General features: G+C 35.2%; 1 protein-coding gene across 1 annotated transcript; it reads left to right on the top strand.

Moving 5' to 3' along the window:
- The first annotated feature begins 3,486 nt into the window (after window positions 1-3,486).
- Window positions 3,487-20,202, top strand: Gp150 (leucine-rich repeat domain-containing glycoprotein 150). The gene is made up of 2 exons (XM_085947324.1): window positions 3,487-5,311; window positions 17,562-20,202. The coding sequence occupies exons 1-2, from the start codon at window positions 3,765-3,767 to the stop codon at window positions 20,062-20,064; spliced, it is 4,050 nt and encodes a 1,349-aa protein (XP_085803450.1). The 5' UTR covers window positions 3,487-3,764; the 3' UTR covers window positions 20,065-20,202.
- The last annotated feature ends 1,961 nt before the right edge of the window (window positions 20,203-22,163 follow it).

The following is a 22,163-nucleotide window of genomic DNA, read 5'->3' as shown; positions in this document are numbered from 1 at the left end:
TTTTGAATGGCATAGGGGCGGCAGGTTATATGAAAGTATGGTGAAGCAGGCTAGTATGGTGAAAAAGTATGGTGAGGCGGGCTGGTAATCAAGTTGAGGCAAAATTTCCACGTTAAGATTATATTATATGGGTACTTTATAATGACCAAAGTAAACCCTCCGTGATGCCCTGAATTTTTTTTATCGCGTGGCTATTTCTCGTAAGTTGTCGGCTATTGTTGGCCTGCTTCATTCAGTCGTATGAGAAAGCCGATTGCTTGCCCCTCTTTTTATTTAATACCTCTACGGCCTAGGCCCTAGACATTGTATATGTTTGTTACTTTATCCATTGTTCGAGTGGAATTTACCACGTGCGTGCACTGATGGTATATTTTGTTTTACTAGTAAACAGAGATTTTGATAAACATTTTAATATCAATGTGTATTAATATTAAAGTCAATAACCATCTAATACTGTTATAGTCTTATTTCTTCAATGCAGTTTTCAATAAGCAAAACGCTTATTTTGGTTTGATTCGTAAAGTTGTAAAAACGTTATGGCCACGGTCGACCAAAAATTGCTTCGTCGTCTTGATTGGCTTATTGGCCATTCCTGCTATATAGCGACAAATGCATGCTATCATTTAATTGGAAATTTAGTTGTCTACTAATAATATAAATAATAATTTAAGTGTTGTGGGAAAATTAATTCATTACAAGACATCACAAAACCTCCAAAAACTACTGTCGCTCTTCTCGCATATTCCCAGGTCTTGTAACTATACCGCAGCTCTGTCATATAGGTACTCCATGGATGACATTTATCGACGCCGGAATCCGGTTAGATCGAAATTATCTTGAGCAATTTGTAGCATGTGGCCGAGTCGGGTTCAAAATTGCATCTTCAATCTGTTAAGAGGGTGCTCGGTCCGTTCTCCTATTTCTTCGTTTTAAGTTTAAGTTCTCGAAACCCGTATACGGTTACTCTGATAAGGTGTCATGACCATCAGAATTCAAGCTTCGACTAGCTAGACAGTATTTGGTTTTAACCGAGTACAGTCATGAGTCCAAGACATCACATATCGAGTTGAATATTGATTCAATCATTCCTACTCGGCAGTGATACCAACCGTACTATAATTATAGTACAATACTATAATTTTGATTTCGCGAAAAATGTAAAATACTATAATTTTACGCAAAATATACCAAAATACTATAATTTTAAAAAATTGAAGACGAAAAATGTTCCTGTACTATATATTTTTCAGAAATACTATAATTTTTACGCCTTTGTACTATAATCAGCATAGAAAAATATGGCAACACTGCTACTCGGATAGCGAGCTCTCTTTACAAAATGTCATCCGTCATGATGTGTGCACCCGCAGATGCGTGAAGCTGTCGACATTCAAGGTGTTGCCCATTGCTAATCAGAGTGAAATTCTGATGGGCAAATGTTTTCATTTTTTTTCGAGTCATTAACCTACTCCAGGTACAGCTACACCGTGGGTGTTACAGCATTGCCTCGATCACGCGGTATCGACTTTCGTACTTTGAAGCCAACGAGGATGATAAAGAGAAACGGAGCAAGTACACAACCCGTAACCCCCCGACCTTTCCGTGACAGTGTCAGCAATTCTCACAGCATTTATTGCAGAAATTTGATTATGACGATGATCTTGGAAAGGACCCCGTATGCTGTCCGTATCATCCAGAGGGAGGTACGGTGCGGACTGTCGAAAGCCTTCTCGTAATCTACAAACCAGCTTAAGACATTGAAGGTTTTGGGTTTGGTACATGGTCATTCAGGAACGAAACCGGATTCTTTAGGATGTGAATTATCGGATCTAGAGGTTGTGGTCGAGAAATGCCGTTTGAGAATAATTCTCGATAAATAATCAGAAATGGACAATGTCGAGAAATTAATTTTCCGAAATTTCGAGAATTCTTATTTCTCTACAAATCATCAATTAAATTCTCTACAAATCGAGAAATTCTCGAAAAAAATAGAAACTTTTTTGGGCAGAAAATTTAATTTCTAAAAAAATTTACGTTATTTTTTTAGCCAAAAAATCAATAAAATAGACAATAAGAATTATTAATGATGACGATTTCTCGAGAATCTTGAGTACCTATTCTCGAGATATGAAAAAACGTCGAGAAATCACAAGGTCTAATCGGGTAACCTCTTTCTCATTTTCTTTATATATATATATATTTGCCAAAATCTTTCCCAGGACCCTGAGTATAGCCTTATCATTATATCTTGGCTACGGACACCATCTCCATTGTCATCTCCTTTGTCATTAGATGAAACATTTGGTACAGTATTACGTTCTATAGCTGTACTAGAGGATTACGGGATGTTTGCCATCTACCCCCGGTGAAGTTTCACAGCCGATTTGATCTCAGCGCGTGTCGGCCGGCAGTCAGAAATATCGGTCTCTTGGGAATATCCAAGTAAGGCTTCCGAAGAGTGCAGAGTGTAAAGAGGCTTCCTATCGCAACAGCGGGGCGGCTACAGGACCGAGAATGGCTCCGGGAGTCAGTGGTCGCCTGTCACAGGATTCACGGGTGATTCGAAATAGTTTTCTGATATCTTTTGCCCTCGTCGCCTCCTCTGTTGTTGATTAAATTTGCTGATGTATAAATCAGCGCTCGTAATGTCGCGTAAGGTTGTGTGGAAACCAGTATGTGAAAAATATGTAAGTTTGATGTGGAATTTATTTTCTTTGCCAGGAAAAAAGGTAAGTAATACTTTCCCATAACATTTTTTTTATTTATATTATTTTTATGTCAGCTTCTATGACTTTATTCATACTGTTTATATTATCGAAAGCATCATTCATAAATCACACGGTAATTAAAAACAATATTTAAGTACATATTTTGATAGTTTGGTATAGATATAGATTATAAGTACGTATTAGGGAACACAGAATTAATGGTAACTGGCTTACCCTATCGGATGTGGTCTTAGAAAATGGTACTGATGTCGAGTGTGGAAAAATATGGAACAAACTTAAACACGTGTTAAAGAATATGTTATTTTTAATAGTTTCGTCTGTCTCATAATATGTATTAAGGTTTGTCACGTAAGCATAACGCGCAATCAATATTTTATGACAGTCGGCGCGCTTTGTGTCCCTTGGTTTTGTGACCGAAGGTAATACGGCTAACCTTGTTTCTGAACAGCCTCCACACGCGGTAGGGTAAGCCATTTACCATTAATTTGTGCTCTCTGATACACATGTGTTTTAAAAAACAAAATAATATAATCCAATGGATGATGTCATACTTGTGCTTCGTAATCGTTGGATATACGTACTTAATATATTTTATAAAAGTATAAATTTAAAAAAAAGCACAGGTGCAAAATATCGTCCTGTTTTCGATAATCCATAATGTTTTCTACTAAAAATTTTCAATTATCATTCGGTATTCGATACACACGTATACATTTATTTTTTAATTCAATTCAAAATTAAACCAATAATTTAAATAAAACTACAACGTTTGTTGGGTTTAATTGAATTTAATAAAACTATCCAACACCATCTGCAATTTGTATTCTCAATTCAATGAAAACAAATAAGTATGACTTGACAAAGTTTAGTGTCCACTATTTATGATGGATCTCAACAGCCTGCCTCCACCCCTCGCCACTGTCTTACATATATAATATAATATGAGAAATTTAGCAAAACAATACATATAGTACCTTAACAAAACAACATTAATTATTTGTTGTATTTACTTTCAGGATCTTCTGAATCCTGGCAATGAAGGCGCTTTTCTGGGAGACAACGTTCGTCCTCGTGATAGGAGCATTTATGAGTGTCAGTTTTGCTAGAAGCGCGGACACTGCCAGTCTAGGAGACCAACATGAAGAACACGAAGGACCTACTTTGAATAAAAATAATCCTTGCCCGATACACTGCAAGTGTTCTAGAATATTAGCCCAATGCACTAGACTGGAAATCCGCGCACAAAAATTCGGAGATCACATTACAGTAATAAATGTCGATGATATTATAGGCAAACACCCTATTATTTTGAGTAACATGATGTTCAAAGATCTCGGCCTCAATCAAGTGACCGAGATCACGATCGTAAACAACATAATTAGCAATATTAGCCCTACGGCATTCATGGGTCTTCGTGAGCTTAAAACTGTCACTTTGACTGCCAACAACATAAAAACATTACATCCAGATATTTTCGCCCATAACAAAAAGCTAGCGGCTTTGACCATCACCCATAATCCGCTAATACTGTCGAACAATGTCTCAACTCCTTATTTCATCAATTCTGCATCTATTCGGATGCTGGTCATTTCTAACAATAACATCACATCGATTCCTAAAACAACATTCTCTAAAATGACTAATTTGTTATACATACACTTGGAAGAGAATAATATTCATGATATAGATGTTGGTGTTTTCTCATATCTTCAAAATTTGGAGTATGTTGACCTGTCGCATAATTTCATTGAATCAATTCCGGAAGACTTATTTACCAACAACAGTAAATTGAGAACTGTACTGTTTGGAGATAATTATATTTTGCCTATTTATTATAGAAGTGATACAGTACTAAATGAATTGAAACTACATAAGGTACAAGACGGTATTAATGATGATAATGATCAAATCGGTCAAATTACTAACAAAAGACTAGAGCGATATCATCCAAATAATCCAAATCAACCATTAGAAATAGGTCTGGTAAAGCACCCGGAAAATAAAAATGAAAACGAAAATAGAAAACGGACCAAACGTGTGTCAGCTGAAGATATAAACAAGTTAATCTTTGAAAGTATAAACGAGGGTGAAGCAAAAATACGCGATGAACAATTTCCGACAGACGATGACTTCGAAAAAAGAGTAAAGATACACAGAGAACAGATGTCCGAGATAATGAATACTCTAATGATGCATATTCCAACAAATGCAGAATTAGATAAGACGAATAGAATCGCAGACAAGACAAGCGAAGAGAAGATAGATTTCGATTCTGTCTTTAATTTTGTAGACAGTGTCGTGCGGATTATCGGCCTCGTGATAATGAGCATCGGACTTTTCATTACAATCGTAGGGATTGTTATATTGTTGCGTCAACGTAAATATAATAGACCGTGCCAACCAACCTACGTCGGTGCCATTCCTTCATGTCCGCAGGAGAGGCCGGAACCATGGAACATGGCTCATGGACCAGAACAAGCATGTCCGCAAGAGAGACCGGAACCGTGGAACATGGCTCATGGACCAGAAAAAGCACCGATGCTTGAGAGCCATGTGCATCCTCTTAGGGACCTTGGGAAGTTGTGAATTTGAATGTCTTCTATAGTTTTGCAAGTAGCTTAACAAAAACAAATAATATACGCCATGTTTTCACGATTTTTATAAATATCTACCTGTTGACAATGTTCTAGGGCAGTGGTCGGCAAACCGCGTCTCGCGAGCCACAAGATCTTTGACTTGCTGGTTGGTTATATTCGAATACATTTTGACTGTTCTATCATTCACTGTTTTAGCCCGTACGTGGTTATTTGTGGCAGAACCGCACTCAAGGGGCCAAAGAGCCGCGGTTTATCGACCACTGTCCTAGGTGGACGAAACATGTCCTTATCATTAGGGAATTATTTGACTTACGTACTATTCACATTTGTCTCAATCATCATCAGCATAAGTGTTCCAACATCACAGGGCGGGTCGTAAAATCCTCCAAGAACTTTCTTTATCCCCCCTATCCTGACCCAGTGTCCTCCAGGTGTCTGCGCCGGCCGTTCTAGCATCTTAGTTGACACCGTCTAACCACCATAATATTGTTTCAATAAACAATTTAATTATATCTTATATTTTATACTTCTTGTATACCTTTAGGCATATTAATGAGAGTGGTTTTTAAGATTATATTTTCTTGTTTGGTAAAATCTTTAAAAAACAAAGTTTTAAAAGAGTGCAAAACGTTGTTATAGATACTATTATTGTAATTGATTAAAAAATTATCAATCTCATAAAAAAGACCATGAGTATATGGCGAAATTCATGCTTTTATAATATATTATAATATAATACATGGTATGGTACCTAACCTATACAAAAATGCACAATTCGTTGTAGGTATTTCTCGACTATGTCGCCGGACTAATAGTTTTTTTTTAAATTTGTAATATTTTTTAACTTTCAAATCGTGTTATATATTATTTTTTTTAAACTACGAATCTCTTTTTCAGAAATAATATGTATTAACATGTTTAGTTATAAAATTGTTTTATTACATTACAATAAAGTTTTCCAAATTAAATGTTTACTGTGTCTTATTTATATTTATATGATTATATATTATTATCTACCAACTAGCCATTCATTTTACTAAGTAATATAAGTTTTTAGAACCACCGAAAATGCCATTCTTACGCATACGAAAATCACGGAGGTGCTAAAGTTAATATTTCTGTAGTTATTACGATTGTATTGATGGCCGCGTGGCTTGAACATCGGCCTATAGTGTCGTGGAGACACCAAGATTCGAACCTGGGACCCACGACGTTATAAGCCGATGCGTAAGCCGCTCTTATCAATTTTTACTCTTACCAAAATCACGTAGGTGTTAATACTCGTATTTATATTTCTGTATTTATTTGATGTTCACCCATAGACTATAGATACATCTAGACGCCACCCGTTGCATTGCTAAATGAAGCTACGTGCCGTGCGTTTGGTTTGTGGGCGAGCGAACGCATTCGCGACCATAGACCATTTCGCTAGTGCTCGCCCAAAGTGCTCGCACTAGACGCTCAGAATTAAAATATAATTTTCTATTTTTTTTACGTTATATAGTATTTTTAAGCGGTCAAAATGCAACCATTAGGTGAAGATATCCATAATTTAAGTTATTTTAAAGAAACACTAGGTCACTGATATTAAAATAAATAATAATATACAAATAAATTGTCACGAACATGTATCAACTTACCTATGAAACGCAATACCATCTTATTGCTTATCAGTACGGCTACCATATTTTAATACAACACGCAGAACCACCTTTCCTACTTAATTAACTAAAAATATATACCACTGACTTTATGTTTAACACAAAAAATAGCAAATTTAGCAACACGAACTCGTAGATTATCGATGCTACGTGAAGCGATTCACCACGATTTGCTAGCGATACTTTTGGAAACTGACTCAAAAATATGTAGACCTTTATCTTACTCTAGCGCGTGTCGCAGAGATTATAAGGGTGCCGAATACTTCCTCACTCGCACTCATGCATCGTTTTTGTTCAGGCCTTGTGTTCACCTTACTATACAGTGAAAACTCAAATACGCACCAAAACATTGACAGTACCTACTTAATTATTGTACTTGTAATTGCACACGGACTCGTACGTGAACCTATGTACATCCACAAGATCATTTTACTTTATTTCATCCATATCTTTATACCATAGGTACCTCTGACTAAGACTATAAAAAAAAAATCAAAATGACTATAAATTCAGAAAAAAATTGTTTTCGAATTTTAATTTTTGTACTATCATACATCCTTCGCGATCTTCTGTACGGCGTAGGTATGGCACAATACCATAGTGTAGTAAGGCTGTCCGCACATAGTGAATATATGTGACAACAATTCGAATATATCAAATTCTTTTTACATTCAGTAATTAATACTGATACCGACCTCCAGCATAGTTCGGTAGATTGTTCGTCAAATTTATCTGTCAAATGACGAGATAACTTGCAACTAGTAGGTACATTCATATATACAGATTAGGGATTCCAATCCCGGGATCCCGAGCTATTTTCGATACCCATGAATCCCGGGATTGATTTTTTTTTATCAATTTTTATGGAAAATAAAATAAAAACGAAATTATAACAGAAAAATTAATACTTTTAATAACAAATAACTACATTAGAAATAAACTGAGTTTGAATGAAGTTTGATTTATATCCATGTGTAAGTTACTGATTCATTTTATTTTTTCACATAAATTAATAAAAATGAGAAAGATTGGAAAAAAACAATGCTTCGCACTATTAACAAAGTAATTCCACCATGATCTCATACGTTTTACGGCGGTTTCATATTTGGCTGACTAATTATATTTATGAAGCGGAAAGGCCATAAGTACACCATGATTTGCTTTACTATTTTAAATCTCGCTAACCCATTCATGAAGTCTTTACTATCAGAAACAGCAATCTCATATTACATTCACATTATTATTTATATTACAATATTATTTAGTCCATTAAACTTATGTATTTCCAAGATTGAACGTATACAATATTAACAATAAATGTCTTAAATAGTATAAATTATAGATACTAGATTTAATTTTGACCGATTTTATCAATGGTATTTGTAAATATAAAAATTTATATTAACAATAGAAAAAAATGCCAATCCCGGGACCAGTCCCGGGATTGTCAAACTGTAATCCCGAAATCCCGGGATCAGAATTTTGGCTCGGGATTGGATTACCTAATACAGATACACCGCGAGTAATATTTAGTGTTGGAAACACATACTTTTCAATGCAGTTAAAAGTCTTAACACTGTTAACAACACATACAAGCCCTCCAAACCCGCACCCCACCCGGTCTTAATCGAGCGTATCACGAGGCACTACGTTTGATGTGAAGCATCTGTACAGTTGTTTATGCCTGGTAATGTCCCAGTAGCAGTTACCTGAGACTGAGATCGCTACGCTCTCAAGTGAGCTTTGACTGAGTTTACTAATTTTACTCTAATGCAAAGTGCCTGGGAGAGCAAAGGCATAAGGAAATCAACAAAAAATGAAGGAATTTGATAAATATAACAAAAAACGAAGCGAATACGGATAGCAAAAATTATGTGAAGAGATCTTTACTCCCGCATTTTTTTTTAAATGCAAGATAATTGGCCTTTGTGGCGACCAGGTCGGACGGCCCGATGGGTCCAACAGCTGGTTGGACCGACTCGCGTAACTCTTCTTCGGAGCACATTCTCGGACATTCCCAGAGGATGTGGTTTGCATCCTGTTTAACATTGTTAACAATTAAATGGTCCTAGAAATGGTGGTAATTTTAGCCGCCCCAAGAAACATGACGCGCTGCTGTTAATTTTGTTGGCAACACAAAATGCTGTTTTCCTCAATAAGACAATGCGATGGCGACTGTATTCGTACATTTTCCTTGGAAGTACCTAAAAAGCCTTTTCCGACCATGTCCGATCTTAATAGGATCATATGGGCCTCCACAGAGTAGAGGTTTGTATTAACAGATTTTTGTTTTTACGAGAAATGGATGTCAGCCACTTCCTCAACCTATTAGGTCCATACCCCTTACTCACACACAAATTGAAAAACAATATGCGTACTTGCCAGACCCAGGATTCGAACCTGAGACCCACGGCGTGATAGTCCAACGCTTAAGTCGCGCGGCCACAGTGGGTCTAGCCTAGGTCGCCTAATAATATCATTTTATCAATTAAGTTAGCCTAACGATTATGGTTTTTTTGGTGTTTTTATCTTAAAGCTGCTGTTTGTCACAGAGCTCGAATTGTTTTTTTAATACCTAGTCTATAAGTAACGTCTTTACGTGGTGTAGGTACGTCATACCTTTATTCATTATTTAATTGATACTTGTACATTGTCATCGCTTCTTATAGACGTCACCAGAAAAAAAAATCGTCATCTATGTCAAACATTAAATAATATATTATTCCAATAGTATAACTATTCACAATGACATCGACTTCAAGGTCGAATTTACCCGGTTACATGTAAATTGTACGTAAAACACTTCACCGTGGCACAGTTCGCCGTGAGCTTTCATATCGGAAAGAGATGACCGTATACTATACGGTCTCCAATTTTATTAGATTCAATTTTCATAGCTGATTTTGGCAGAATTCATGAATTCAAGAATGAAAACCTAAACTACCTTAATCTAACCTAACAAATAATCCAGTATATCGGTTATTTTCAAATTTTGTTTGACGCTGGCTTCCTGTAAACCGACAAGAACCGTGTTTTATTTAGACATGAATTTTATCTCAGTAGGTACTATACGACCCAAAGAGGTTGGACGGTCTTTAATTATATAATTATATTTCCGATACAACATTTCACGGTGAAGTGTGATACGGCGAACTGCATACGTACAAATTTCCGGACACGGTCACAATTATTGTACCACGGACATTATCCAGTTATCCATCGTTTTTCTTTCCTTAAACTTTCCTCTCCAGTACTTACCTGTACGAATATGACATTTACGATTTCATATATTCTATTTGTCACTCAATCTTCAATATTCAAATTTTCTTTTCCTTATAATATTTAATGTTTCTTTTGATTCCTTGCCTGTAACAATACTTATTTCTCCATTTCGCACTATGTCCACCTAGAAGATCTTTAATATTCACCTGTCACACCACATTTCAAAAGCAGTTAGCCCTTTTCCATAGTTACATCAATGTCCAGAACGTAGATAAGTAGCTACATACTACTATTTAACGGTATTATTACTGATTAAGAGGCCGGTCACACGCTCATGCTTCACTACGGTGTTGCCTGCGCAAACCGGTTTGCGCAGGCAATACGTGAAACCCGTGCACGTGGATGTTTTTTAAATTCATTAAACTCTGCCTAAACAAAATCACAATAGATAAAAAAAAATATTATATATATAAAATATTCATATTTGTGTATGATTTAATTGCATAATTTTAGATATTTTATAGATAGACTAGTATTTGTTGACTATTATATTTTGTGGCTTGGTTTTCGCAGGGTTTAATTGAATTTTAAAAACTAACCAACACCATCTGTAAATTGTAGTTTTATTTCAATGAAAACAAATACGTATGACCGCCAAAGTTTAGTGTGCACCATTTATGGCGGATCTTAACAGCGTACCTCCACCCTTCGCTACTAGTATATATTATATTTAAGCAAAAAATGCTGATTTATATGCGAGTGTATGTTTCTTCTCAATAGCCATTGTTTGGTCCACTTGGATCTGGAGGATTTATTTCTCTTTTATTAACCAATAAACAATAGAAAAACGCTTGTGACAAAAACAAAACGTCACTTGATGACATTGCTGCGATTCTGAAAAACAGTGTTTTCCCGACGACGACTTCTGTCGTAACATAATGAGGTTTGCGCAGTTTTACTTGTGTCGTGTGGCCATGCGAGAGTGTTTCGTTTTTTTGCACAGGCAAAACCGCGCAGGCAAGTCACTGCCGTGTAGCCGGCGCATTAAAGGCACTAACTCACTTCGGTACTCCCACTTCCCGTGTTTTTTTCTAAATCCATGTTTGACACTGTTGAATAATCAATCGGAATCAATATCGATGTACACTAATGCGTAGGATAACATGTATTTTTTTTTAATTACGTACAAGGTGGGAGTTACTTATGTCTTTTATATGTAGGTATTTAGAGTTGCCATTTCATAACTGTGATGTTCGGCTCTCGGATGAAAATGATGTGATAATAATATAATCTAAAAAAGAAATTTTACATGTAGGTTACTACATATTAAAAGTGAAATCCAATTTTGTGCGAAGCAATCAGGTAAAGAGGCGTTATCAGTGTAGTAAAAAGTGCACAGTTATAAAACTTATACTCTACGTATATTATTCATTATTAGTCACATTAATTGATTTTAAAATCAAATCGTTATTGGCCATCTGGAAAGTAACTAAAATGGAACATTTTACTCTTCATATCTAGGTACTTAGATCGATTGGAAAATAGGGACCTATTATTTTTAGATACTCGCTTATTATGCTTGCAGTTTTGAAGAACGCACAAAATTCTCGCGTAAATGCAATTTATAGATTGACTTTCCCTGTTCAATTTATTTATATCTGCGAATTTTTCCGATTAATGAGAGATTGATACCTTTATAATTGGCATATAATTTTATGGCACTCCGTTTTCATGTGTCTAAAAAACCATTTCAAAATCACTTAATATTATATCGTTTTAAAATAATAATAAGCATTTAAATTGTTTCCTCGAACCGAACGCGTTTTGTATTAATTTATATAGACGTTTTCGCCAAACTAATATTGAATTTTGTATAATAATTCATAACTCGCAAAGAAACGTAGATCCATTTATGTTGGCTGTCAAAATTTCTATTATGTAACTACTTAAATTTAAAGCAGTTGTCATTTACCTATACATATATAAATGGATAACTTAGTCCAAACATTTGTATTACGGGTATAAACATGAGATGGTTTTATTGTTTTTTTTTGTTGTGAATTTATTCTTCGATACTTGTGACTCTGGGATCGGTGTTTTGACCTCACATGCAAGGTTCTTTGTACGATAATTTTGTATATAATTTATGTGTAAATTAGTCTATATCGATTAATCTTTAAATTATCTTAAGCTATTGATTATTACTACATTGTTAAATATTATAATTAATATAACATTGTAGCATAGATCGGATGACCTATCCAATGACATAACTAAATAATCTTAATTTAATCAATCTCCGGATTCATAAAATGTACGTGAGAAATCGACAATCGTTCCGATTTGTATCAACATTTTACGTGGTTTGATTTTCATTGTGTAAAGTGTAAACATTATTACCTATATCAGTGGTTCCCAAAGTTGACTGGGCTCCGACCCATTTAACAAAAAATTCCAATCTTGGGACCCACCTCTTAGCTGTCTTAGAGAAAAAAGGGCATACATATTGGTAATGCTCAGATTCCCTAGTGGCGAGTCGTGGAAATACTTAATGTGTCTTATTTGTTCTAATTGAAATAAAAAAAATATTTTTTATAAGTGTTACCAATATGAACGAAAGACTGTTGACAAATTAAACACAACTTAAATAAAAAAAAAATATTACTTAAATACCTACACCTGCAAGGTTTTTTTACATAGTTATTTCAATGGGAAGGATGTATTTTTTTCTTATTTTTCTTCATTACAGTTTTAGCATCAACTTCAACTTTAGTTACTTTTAATCGCAGTGACTGATATATCCAATTTATTTCGGTATTTAGTTTTAATGTTAACCATAGCCGAAAATCCGACCTCACATAGATATGAGGTAGTAAAGAGGAGGAGGACTTTCATAGCTTCATCGAACAAGCAAGGATAATTATCAGCAACTGAGAGCCAGAATTTCGTTAACTGTTTACGATTGAAACTATTTTTCAGTGACGTATCTTAAGTTTATTTCAATTTTTAGGAATTATAAATAGCTGAATGAAATATCAAATTTATCACTTCCTATATTTTTTTATTCATGTATACAGTGGCGAGGGCCCACTCAATATTCGCTCGAGACCCACTGATGGGTCGCGACCCATAGTTTGGGAAACCATGACCTATATCATTTATACCGCAGTAAATGTATTTTCAATCAAGTTTCAAGTTTAAAATTGACTTAACATACATTATCTTAGTATTACTGTGGACACTGGACATGTTAGCGTTTATCAGAATATAATATTGTGTACAACTTGACTACCTTTATTGCAATATAAACAAATCAATGTAAGTAGTGTTAATTTTTATTCACATCATCTGTATAATAACTTTGTTATGTTTACGAAAAATAGAATCATGGTTTTTATGTTAACGAGAGCATTTTTATTTTATTAAGTACACACAATTAATTTATTCTTTCATTGAATTTGCATAAAAAGAGTGATAATATGGCAGTGAAGTCCAGAGCATAATATTGATTTAATTTAAGACGTGGTAACTTTGACCATGGCATACGTAGGACAGTTTAATCATTTTGAATAAAAGTGGATTTCACAATATTTTCAGCATTGTCGATTCTTGAAATTTGCTTAAATTCTCTAGCAAACTATAGTATTTCTGTTCATTAAAACCTCAGGGACTGGTTTGAGCTCACTGAGCTCAGCACTCCATCCCTATTCAGAGCAGCGACGGACAGGGGCCAAATGGCCAAATTCATCGCCGGCGTCTGATAACGGATATGGCACACAAAGAAGAATATAGAAATACTCGTATGTTCTTAACCTTTTCTGAGGATGAAGTATCTATCTATCTATACCAAGGTTGGCGAACCAAAACGGTAGTTATTCTAAAGTACAGTATAAAGATATTCATAAGCAAAAACACAGCATCGATTGAAAATATAAATCAAAAGATTCATCCACATCATTGAAAAAATTCGAAAAGTTGAAAAATCATGAATGCCTCATCTCAAAATGTGACTTCGGGAAATAACTGGCCTTTTGCTTATGGGGCCAGTATTCTGCTAACGTGTCCACTAAAATACTGCGATTTTATGTTATGCTCAGTATGTCAATGGTGTAGTACTTACAAATTAATATGTAGGTGTTATCATATTATATTCAGAAGTACATCTAGATTGTAGTCTGAATGTGTTGGTGTATTATGTATGTATCTCTAGTTTCAGAGATAATAATGTCAGGGATAATAAATTACGAGATTTTTAAATTCAACTTATGGTCTACTTTGTTGTTAATCTTAGTATATTTTAGATATCTATAATATTATTGGTAGCACACACAATATATTTTATCTATTTATGTCAATTAGTTGCTAAGTCAAGCTACCTGCTAATACACAACATTTTGGTATTTATCTAATTTAGTAATCTTTTATTATCAAAATTTTTCGGTAAATCGCCCTCAATCCTAAAAAAACTTCTGTTAGAAGTATAGTTTGTGTCTACAATTCTTACAGTTTTCAGTGTAATTTCTCGTAAATTTGTAATAGCTGTAGAAGGCCATTTTGTTAATCAGTCAAATAATGTGTCATATTGTGCCACATCAACACTAATCTAAGTATAAAGCCTTCACCTTCAGACCAAAAACATGGTCACACAACAAATCAAAATATATTTATTTTTTCCTTTTATAGTAAGTACGTAAACAAAATAATAATAAACGAAAAATAAAATTCATTCATAATAAAATATAATATATAAAAGCTGTATTATAAAAAATAACATTCAATTGTTTATGTTGAGACAGATCATCATAATTTGATTCCCTGGTTGTTAATTTTAATCTGAGATGGCGGGTTCCACATCCAAAAGCCTGTTCCTTTTTTGACTTAATGTCTGCAAATGCTGAAAAAGCAACTGCACATAGATATGAAGTTGGAAAAGGCAAGATGTAGGAGGCAGGACTTTCTCTGTTTAAACTGGATACACATTTTGCATTTGCAACCAGAATGATGTTAAAGTTCACTCCTTATTACTAATTCCAACAATAATTGCTCTTCTTTCGCATGCAATAAACCTTCTAGCATGGATGGTGTATTGATGTCGTATTAATGCTTGTTGCACCAGGCGCAGCCAAAGCCCGGTGCAGCGCGTACCCCCACTAAACTCTTCCCGTACCCCAGGGGGTACGGGTACCACACTTTGGGAAAGACTGCAAAGGATTGATTTGATTATTGATAAAATATTAGGTATATAACAGTGATGGCAAACCTTGGCACGTGAGATGATTTTGCATGGCACGCGAATGTTTTATTTTGAAGAGAAAAAGATACATGTAATAATTTAACAATATTATTTTTACTTACAAAAAGTTTTACAAATAAATGGATATATAATTACCTACCTACCTCTTACGTCTACCTTAAATACCTCTGATTTTGATCGATTTATAATGCTTGAGACCGCTGTATTGAGAGAATGCTTTATCTGATCGGAACAAATCTGATATCAATTTATGCATAAAGAACCAAGCTAAGTAATACAGTAATAAACAATGTCATTGCTACCCACAAAAATGGCTGTACCAAATAATAAAGAAAAACATGGTGGAGCTCGTAGTAGTAATTCTGGCAGACAGTGAGAATGGAAAACCATTCAGTTTTGGGGAACGTATGAAAGAAGCGTGGTTTAAATGCAAGAAAAAAAATATTCAAAGAATAAAAGATATGCATTCGGCTAGAAACACGGTGAAAGAGAATCTCAAGAACCCAATTGTTATTTTTAAACTTTTTTAATAGAATTCATAAATACTACCAGCTCATTTTTCCCCCTATAAAAAACTGCTCGGCACGTCAGACAGTCGAAAAATAATATTTAGGAAATTTTGGCACGCATACGTAAAAAGGTTCGCCAACCCTGGTATATTATGTTCAAAATAAATTGAACTAGTCAACAACCGGTACTCTTAAAATTGATTGATGAATGTGTCTTGTTATATCTAATTACGAGGGTGGGTCAATAAGTCCTTAGAAAAGCCGATAGGTGGCGCGACTAGTACTGTAAGCGGTTTGTTTTCATGCAGCGGCACTACCGATTCAGTATGCTGCGAAGTTTCAATCAGATTGGTCAGGTTGTTGTGTGTTTCTCGTACATTTAAAAAAAAAATTTGCTTGTGAAAAATGGAAAAATGGAAAATGGAGAAAATTGAGTTTAGACTTGTTATTAAACATTTAATATAAAAGGGTTAACTGCAAAGGAAATAAAAAATGAGTTGGATTTAGTTCACGGCATATCTGCTCCTTCACTTGCAACTATTTATAACTGGTTAAATGAATTTAAACGTGGTCGTACATCAACAAAGGATGAACCACGCTCAGGACGTCCTGTAGAGGTGACTACACCAGAAATGATCAATAAAATCCACGATATGGTGTTAAGTGACCGAAGATTAAAGTTGAGTGAGATAATTGAGGTTACAGGGATCTCAAAAGGTAGCGTCATTTCTATTTTACATGACCAATTGGGCATGAAAAATATTTCTGCAAGATGGGTGCCGCGTTTGCTCACAGTCGACAATAAACGCAATAGGGTGGTGGCCTCTAAAGCCCTGTTGTCGCTCATGCAACGCAATCCGGATGAATTTTTTCGTCGCTTTGTGACTGTAGATGAAACATGGATACACCACTATACTCCCGAGACGAAGGAACAGTCAAAGCAGTGGATTGCGAAGGCAAACCATGTCCAAAGAAGGCGAAAACCGTAAAATCAGCTGGTAAGGTTATGGCTACTGTATTTTGGGATGCACGTGAAATTATTTTCGTTGACTATTTGGAAAAAGGAAAAACAATAACAGGGGATTATTATGCATCTTTATTGGACCAGCTAAAAAACAAAATTGAAGAAAAACGGCCTCATTTAAACAGGAAAAAAATCCTCTTTCATCAGGACAATGCCCGTGTTCACACATGTTTACAATCAATGGCTAAAATTGAAGAATTGAAGTTCGAATTGGTCGACCACCCACCGTATTCGCCAGATTTAGCCCCCAGTGACTTTTTCCTTTTCCCAAACTTAAAAAAATGGCTAAGTGGACAACGTTTTTTTTTCAAATGAAGAAGTCATCGATCGGACAAATGCTTATTTTGAGGACCTTTCGAAAACTTATTTTTCTGACGGTTTAAAAAAAATTGAGAAACGTCTAACCAAGTGTATTGAGCTCCAAGGAGATTATGTTGAGAAATAAAAAAAAAATACAAAAATAAAAACTGTTTTAATGCTTTTTTCTAAGGAATTATTGACCCACCCTCGTAGCTACTTTTTACAAACACAGTTTCTGATGTATGCTTTTTCTATTTGATTTCAGGAACTTCAGAATCCCGAAAATGAAAGCGCTTTTCCAGGAGGCGACCCTTATCCTGGTAATAGGAGCATTATTGAGTATCAGCTTTGCGAAAAGCATCGACAACGATGCATACAAGGCAGGCGATTACCAATATGAAGACTACGAAGACGACATTGACCGCACAGAAACTCTTTTCAGCGAAGACAAACCCTGCCCCAGAGATTGCATCTGCACTGCGTCCTTCGCGGCAAGATTAGCGCGATGCAGCAGATTGGAAGTCGGAACTCAAAAATTCGGAGACGACATCACAGATTTAGTTGTGGAAGATGTCGACAGCAAACACCCTATTATTTTGAGTGACATGATGTTCAAGAAGCTCGGGCTTCAGCAAGTGACAAACATCAAGATTGCAAACAGCATCATTACTAGTATTAGTTCAACGGCATTCAAGGGTCTCCATGAGCTTCAAACAGTCAATTTGACTGGTAACAAAATAGATAAAATAGATCCAGAAACTTTCGCTTATAACAGTAAATTATCACTTTTAACCCTCTCCGATAATCCACTGTCTAAGAGTGAATGGAGTCCATTTATCATGAATTCATCATCGATTCAGGAGTTAGACATTTCTAAATGTAGCATCAAATCTATTCCTAGAGCTGCATTCTCTAAAATGACTTCGTTGATGTATATAAATTTGGCAGATAACAAACTTCACAAGATAGACGCCGGTATCTTCTCTGACCTTCAGGATTTGGAAGAGATAGACCTCTCACATAATTATCTTAAATCTATTCCAGACAAATTGTTCAGCAACAACAGTGAATTGGCAACTCTCAGACTTGGAAACAATCCCATTACTACTGTCATCAATTTACAGATCAAAGAACTGCTAACCCTCGATATCGGTATGGCAAACATAGAGACTGTCGGGCCGTCTATGTTCAACGGAATGCAGTTTGTTTCAAATTTAAATTTAAGCGGAAACGGAATTTTGACCATTCACAATCAAGCATTCCATAAACTGGCCGAGTTGAACTATTTGGATCTTTCCAACAATAAACTTAATCTTATTTCGGGCCAACTTATCAAAGACAATATTGAATTAGATGTTGTGAAAATTGGAAATAATCCACACCTGAAAAGTCTTCCTTCAGAGGGATTCGCTTGCTCGGCTGAAAATTTTAATATTTACTTATTCGATGCATCAGGATGCAGCTTGGAAACTATTTCCAATAATCTCTTTAAGACCATGCCAGTACTTTCACAGCTCGACCTATCACATAACAAATTATCGTCAATAGGCTCCGCTTTAGAGGCAATCACAGGGTTGGTGGAGTTAGATCTCTCCTACAATTTGATATCGTCGTTCGACAAGAACACTTTTGCGCTTAATAAAAATTTGGGTAAATTAAATGTGGCCGGAAACCCGCTCGTCGCCCTATCGCCAGATTTGTTCTTGGGCATGAGTGCCCTCACATGGATGGACGTTAGCTCGTGCCGTCTCACTAAACTGTGGGACAGTGAAGATAAAAAATTACCTCGAGACTTCTTGAACACATTACATTTTATGAATATTTCCAATAACCAAATCCGATCGTTGCATATCAAAGAATTGGAAATGACAGATAAACTTTTCACTCTTGATATTTCTCAGAACCCTCTTCAGTGTGATGCAGATTTTGAGTCATTAATGATGTGGTTAGGTAAGCATGACGTTTCACCCGCCACCACGGATATGCTTAATTCTAAAATGGAAGTGGCAGTTGAGAAAAAAGATAATCGATACAGGTGGGAATTTTTGGCCAAGCAGATCTGCAGTGAAAAAACTGATGCTGCAGAGAAAAATACTCTGAAAGAATTGAAAAATAAATGGATATATGATGAAAATGACTCCAATGATGCTGAAGATGATTCAGATGTTCACATTGTTTCAATTCAGGATGCCGGTAAGAACGCCATTGTCCTACAAAAGATTGGCGATGAGGAAGTGGCTAGCCACGCTGAAACATTCCCGATTCAAGATGATTATGAAAAATTCATGAAACAGGCAGAAGAGAACAACAACAAGATCAATGATGCGATGAAACGTTACAATGATCGCGAGAAATTTGAAATACCGGATATTGATATTGACAGATTGATGGAAGAAGGCAAGAAAATGGATGAATCTATGAAAAGTTCGATGAACACCGACAGATTCTATGAGATAGATGCTACCGATAATAATGTCACTTATACCAGTATGGCCGGAGGAATATGGGGAGTCAGCCGCTTTGTTATATTAATTATCATATTCTGTTTGGGTCTTGCCAGGCTTGTGCAAGTTTGTCGCAGACATAAAGCCGAAAAACAGCTACATGTGATTGCCGTCGGTATTATCAGTAAACCTAACCAAGGGAAAGTGAAAAAGGATTGCGGACTCGTGTACCAGCAGCTGTCTGAAGATTTGACAGGCCCCAAAACACCCATTGTCAGCAGACACGAGATCAATAATTCTACTGTCCGTCCAGAAAGTGTTTAGACATATTAGTGAAACTGAAAGTGCTCCAGTACTGACAGTTGGATTTTGAACATTTACTTATTCAAAGGAAAACCTCAACTTTCGAGCGCTAGTCATTCAAAACCTTTCAGGGAAAGCAAAATTGAAATAAATATTAAATTTGATAAACAATACCCGACATCTTTAATTTGAATTGATTCATTCAAATTTTGCACAAGTTTGGCTCTTACACTTTGCCATATCATAATATAGAATAGATATTATAATAATATATATTTTTATATAAAATAAGGAGATAGTATTTTTGAAAACATTTTAATAGGAAGTATGTAATTATGAATAATTTACTTGTCCTAGTATCTACTTGACTTTACATACTTAATTTTTTTTAAACCTCTAAGAATAATAAACTTATTTAATATACATAAATAGGAATATCATTACATAACATGATGTAGGTATAATAAATTATAGTTCTAGTAGTGCCTACAATGCAATAAAGTTTTATAAAATCCAGTAATTGTTGTCCCTTATTCAATTTGTTTCCTTGATAAATATTTCCATAATATGTACATGTACATTGATGAAATAGATAATTGGTAAGTAGCAGTAATCTAGGCCCTTTTCTAGAATGTCTAGACCAGGTGCTCAAAAACATTTTCATCAAAGGGCAATTTCTGTTTTTAAAAAACATAAGACAAAAATAAAATTAAGTATTTCATTGTGTAAACTTATATTTTTAACTAAATATACCTACATTATTATTACTCTTATTGATTAGGTACTACAAAATAATATTAAATTTTTTTCACCGTGTGATTTATGCAATTGTTTGTATGCAACTAAATCCTGCAATCTAGGCTCAAATTTTCTGGACCATTCAATCTTGCCAGAGGATATTTAATCTTAAATGTCATTTTTAATTTTCGATATGAAGAATAAAAAACAATACAGATTTAACATAACTCTCGCGAGATACATCGAAAACTCACCCGGGACACACTTTGTGAACCCCTACTTTGTACTTTTAAATTCCTTATATTATATTGAGGAATATTAACAGCGGTTTTTATTTACTTAAAGACTTCTAAAGGGCATTGCATCCATATACTCAAAAACCTCAACTCGCCTGACCAGCAGTGGTTAATATTATTCAAGCTCACATAGTGGAGTGGAGACACAAGTGAAGGTCGTCTCTATGATAAATTCTGCAATTTTGAAATGTGGTAAAAGCTCATGTATTACTATATTTCAAATATACCTATACGAGCAACAACTGCTCGTAAAATCTTTAAATGTATACAACACAAACAAAGACCTGTCGATTTCAAGATGCCCTACTTTTGGAAATGAATCATCAGCAGTTTTTTACGATTGGTAATGTCTCAGGAGTAGATAACCAAGACTGAGTTAAACATATTCTCAAGTGAGATTTGACTTAATTTCTATGAGAGAGAAAAGCATGGAGAACTAACATAAATATAAATGAATTTAATAATATAGCATATAATACAAAAACACAGAACTATGTTCCTTTCTAAGGTGAATTAAATACCGATTACACATAGCTTTAGTAAGACTAAACTTTGAACCCAATTAGTTCAATAATTGTGCAGACACTGTCTACAAATACATAGTGATATTATTTAGTAGTTTTGGATGCAAAAAAATAAGACCTGGACAGCCAACACTGAGGTGATTAGACTGTACCACTGGGGATTTAAGGATGCTCGGCCAAAACAACTAAAAAGCGGGTGCGGTGCACTGGATCGTTCGTGATGAACAAAAGTTTGACGGACACCATGACCCTCTGATGGTGTAGTGGCAAAAATGAAGAAACATTGGATGTAAAAAAGTATCTATTATATAAAACAGCCTCGAGATACTCTATACCTAGAGTCCGTATTCTTTATGCTGGCGTGCGGTTTCACCCCTGCTTCATCATCTTAACACTCCATTCCCTCTCGTTCCCTCTAATTGAAAACTTGTAACAGTCGAACGTGATGACACAATGCTTTCCATCCGCGAGCGACGTGACGTGAACAGCATAAAGAATACAGATGTAGAATAAAAGTCAACCTACTAATAAGAGCCTCAAACCTAACATCACTGCATGACAT

Source organism: Rhyacophila brunnea, unplaced genomic scaffold (assembly GCF_057557595.1).
Source record: "Rhyacophila brunnea isolate RB1 unplaced genomic scaffold, BYU_Rbru_1.0 scaffold_2, whole genome shotgun sequence".
NCBI classification, from domain to species: Eukaryota; Metazoa; Arthropoda; class Insecta; order Trichoptera; family Rhyacophilidae; genus Rhyacophila; species Rhyacophila brunnea.
This window is presented reverse-complemented; position numbering and strand designations above follow the sequence as displayed.

Bases quoted from the DNA above. Each gene is read 5' to 3' on its own strand.
- Gp150 (XM_085947324.1), top strand. From the start codon at position 3,765: ATGAAGGCGCTTTTCTGGGAGACAACGTTCGTCCTCGTGATAGGAGCA. The intron at 5,312-17,561 runs GTGAATTTGAAT...ATTTGATTTCAG, and splicing joins CTTAGGGACCTTGGGAAGTT to GAACTTCAGAATCCCGAAAA.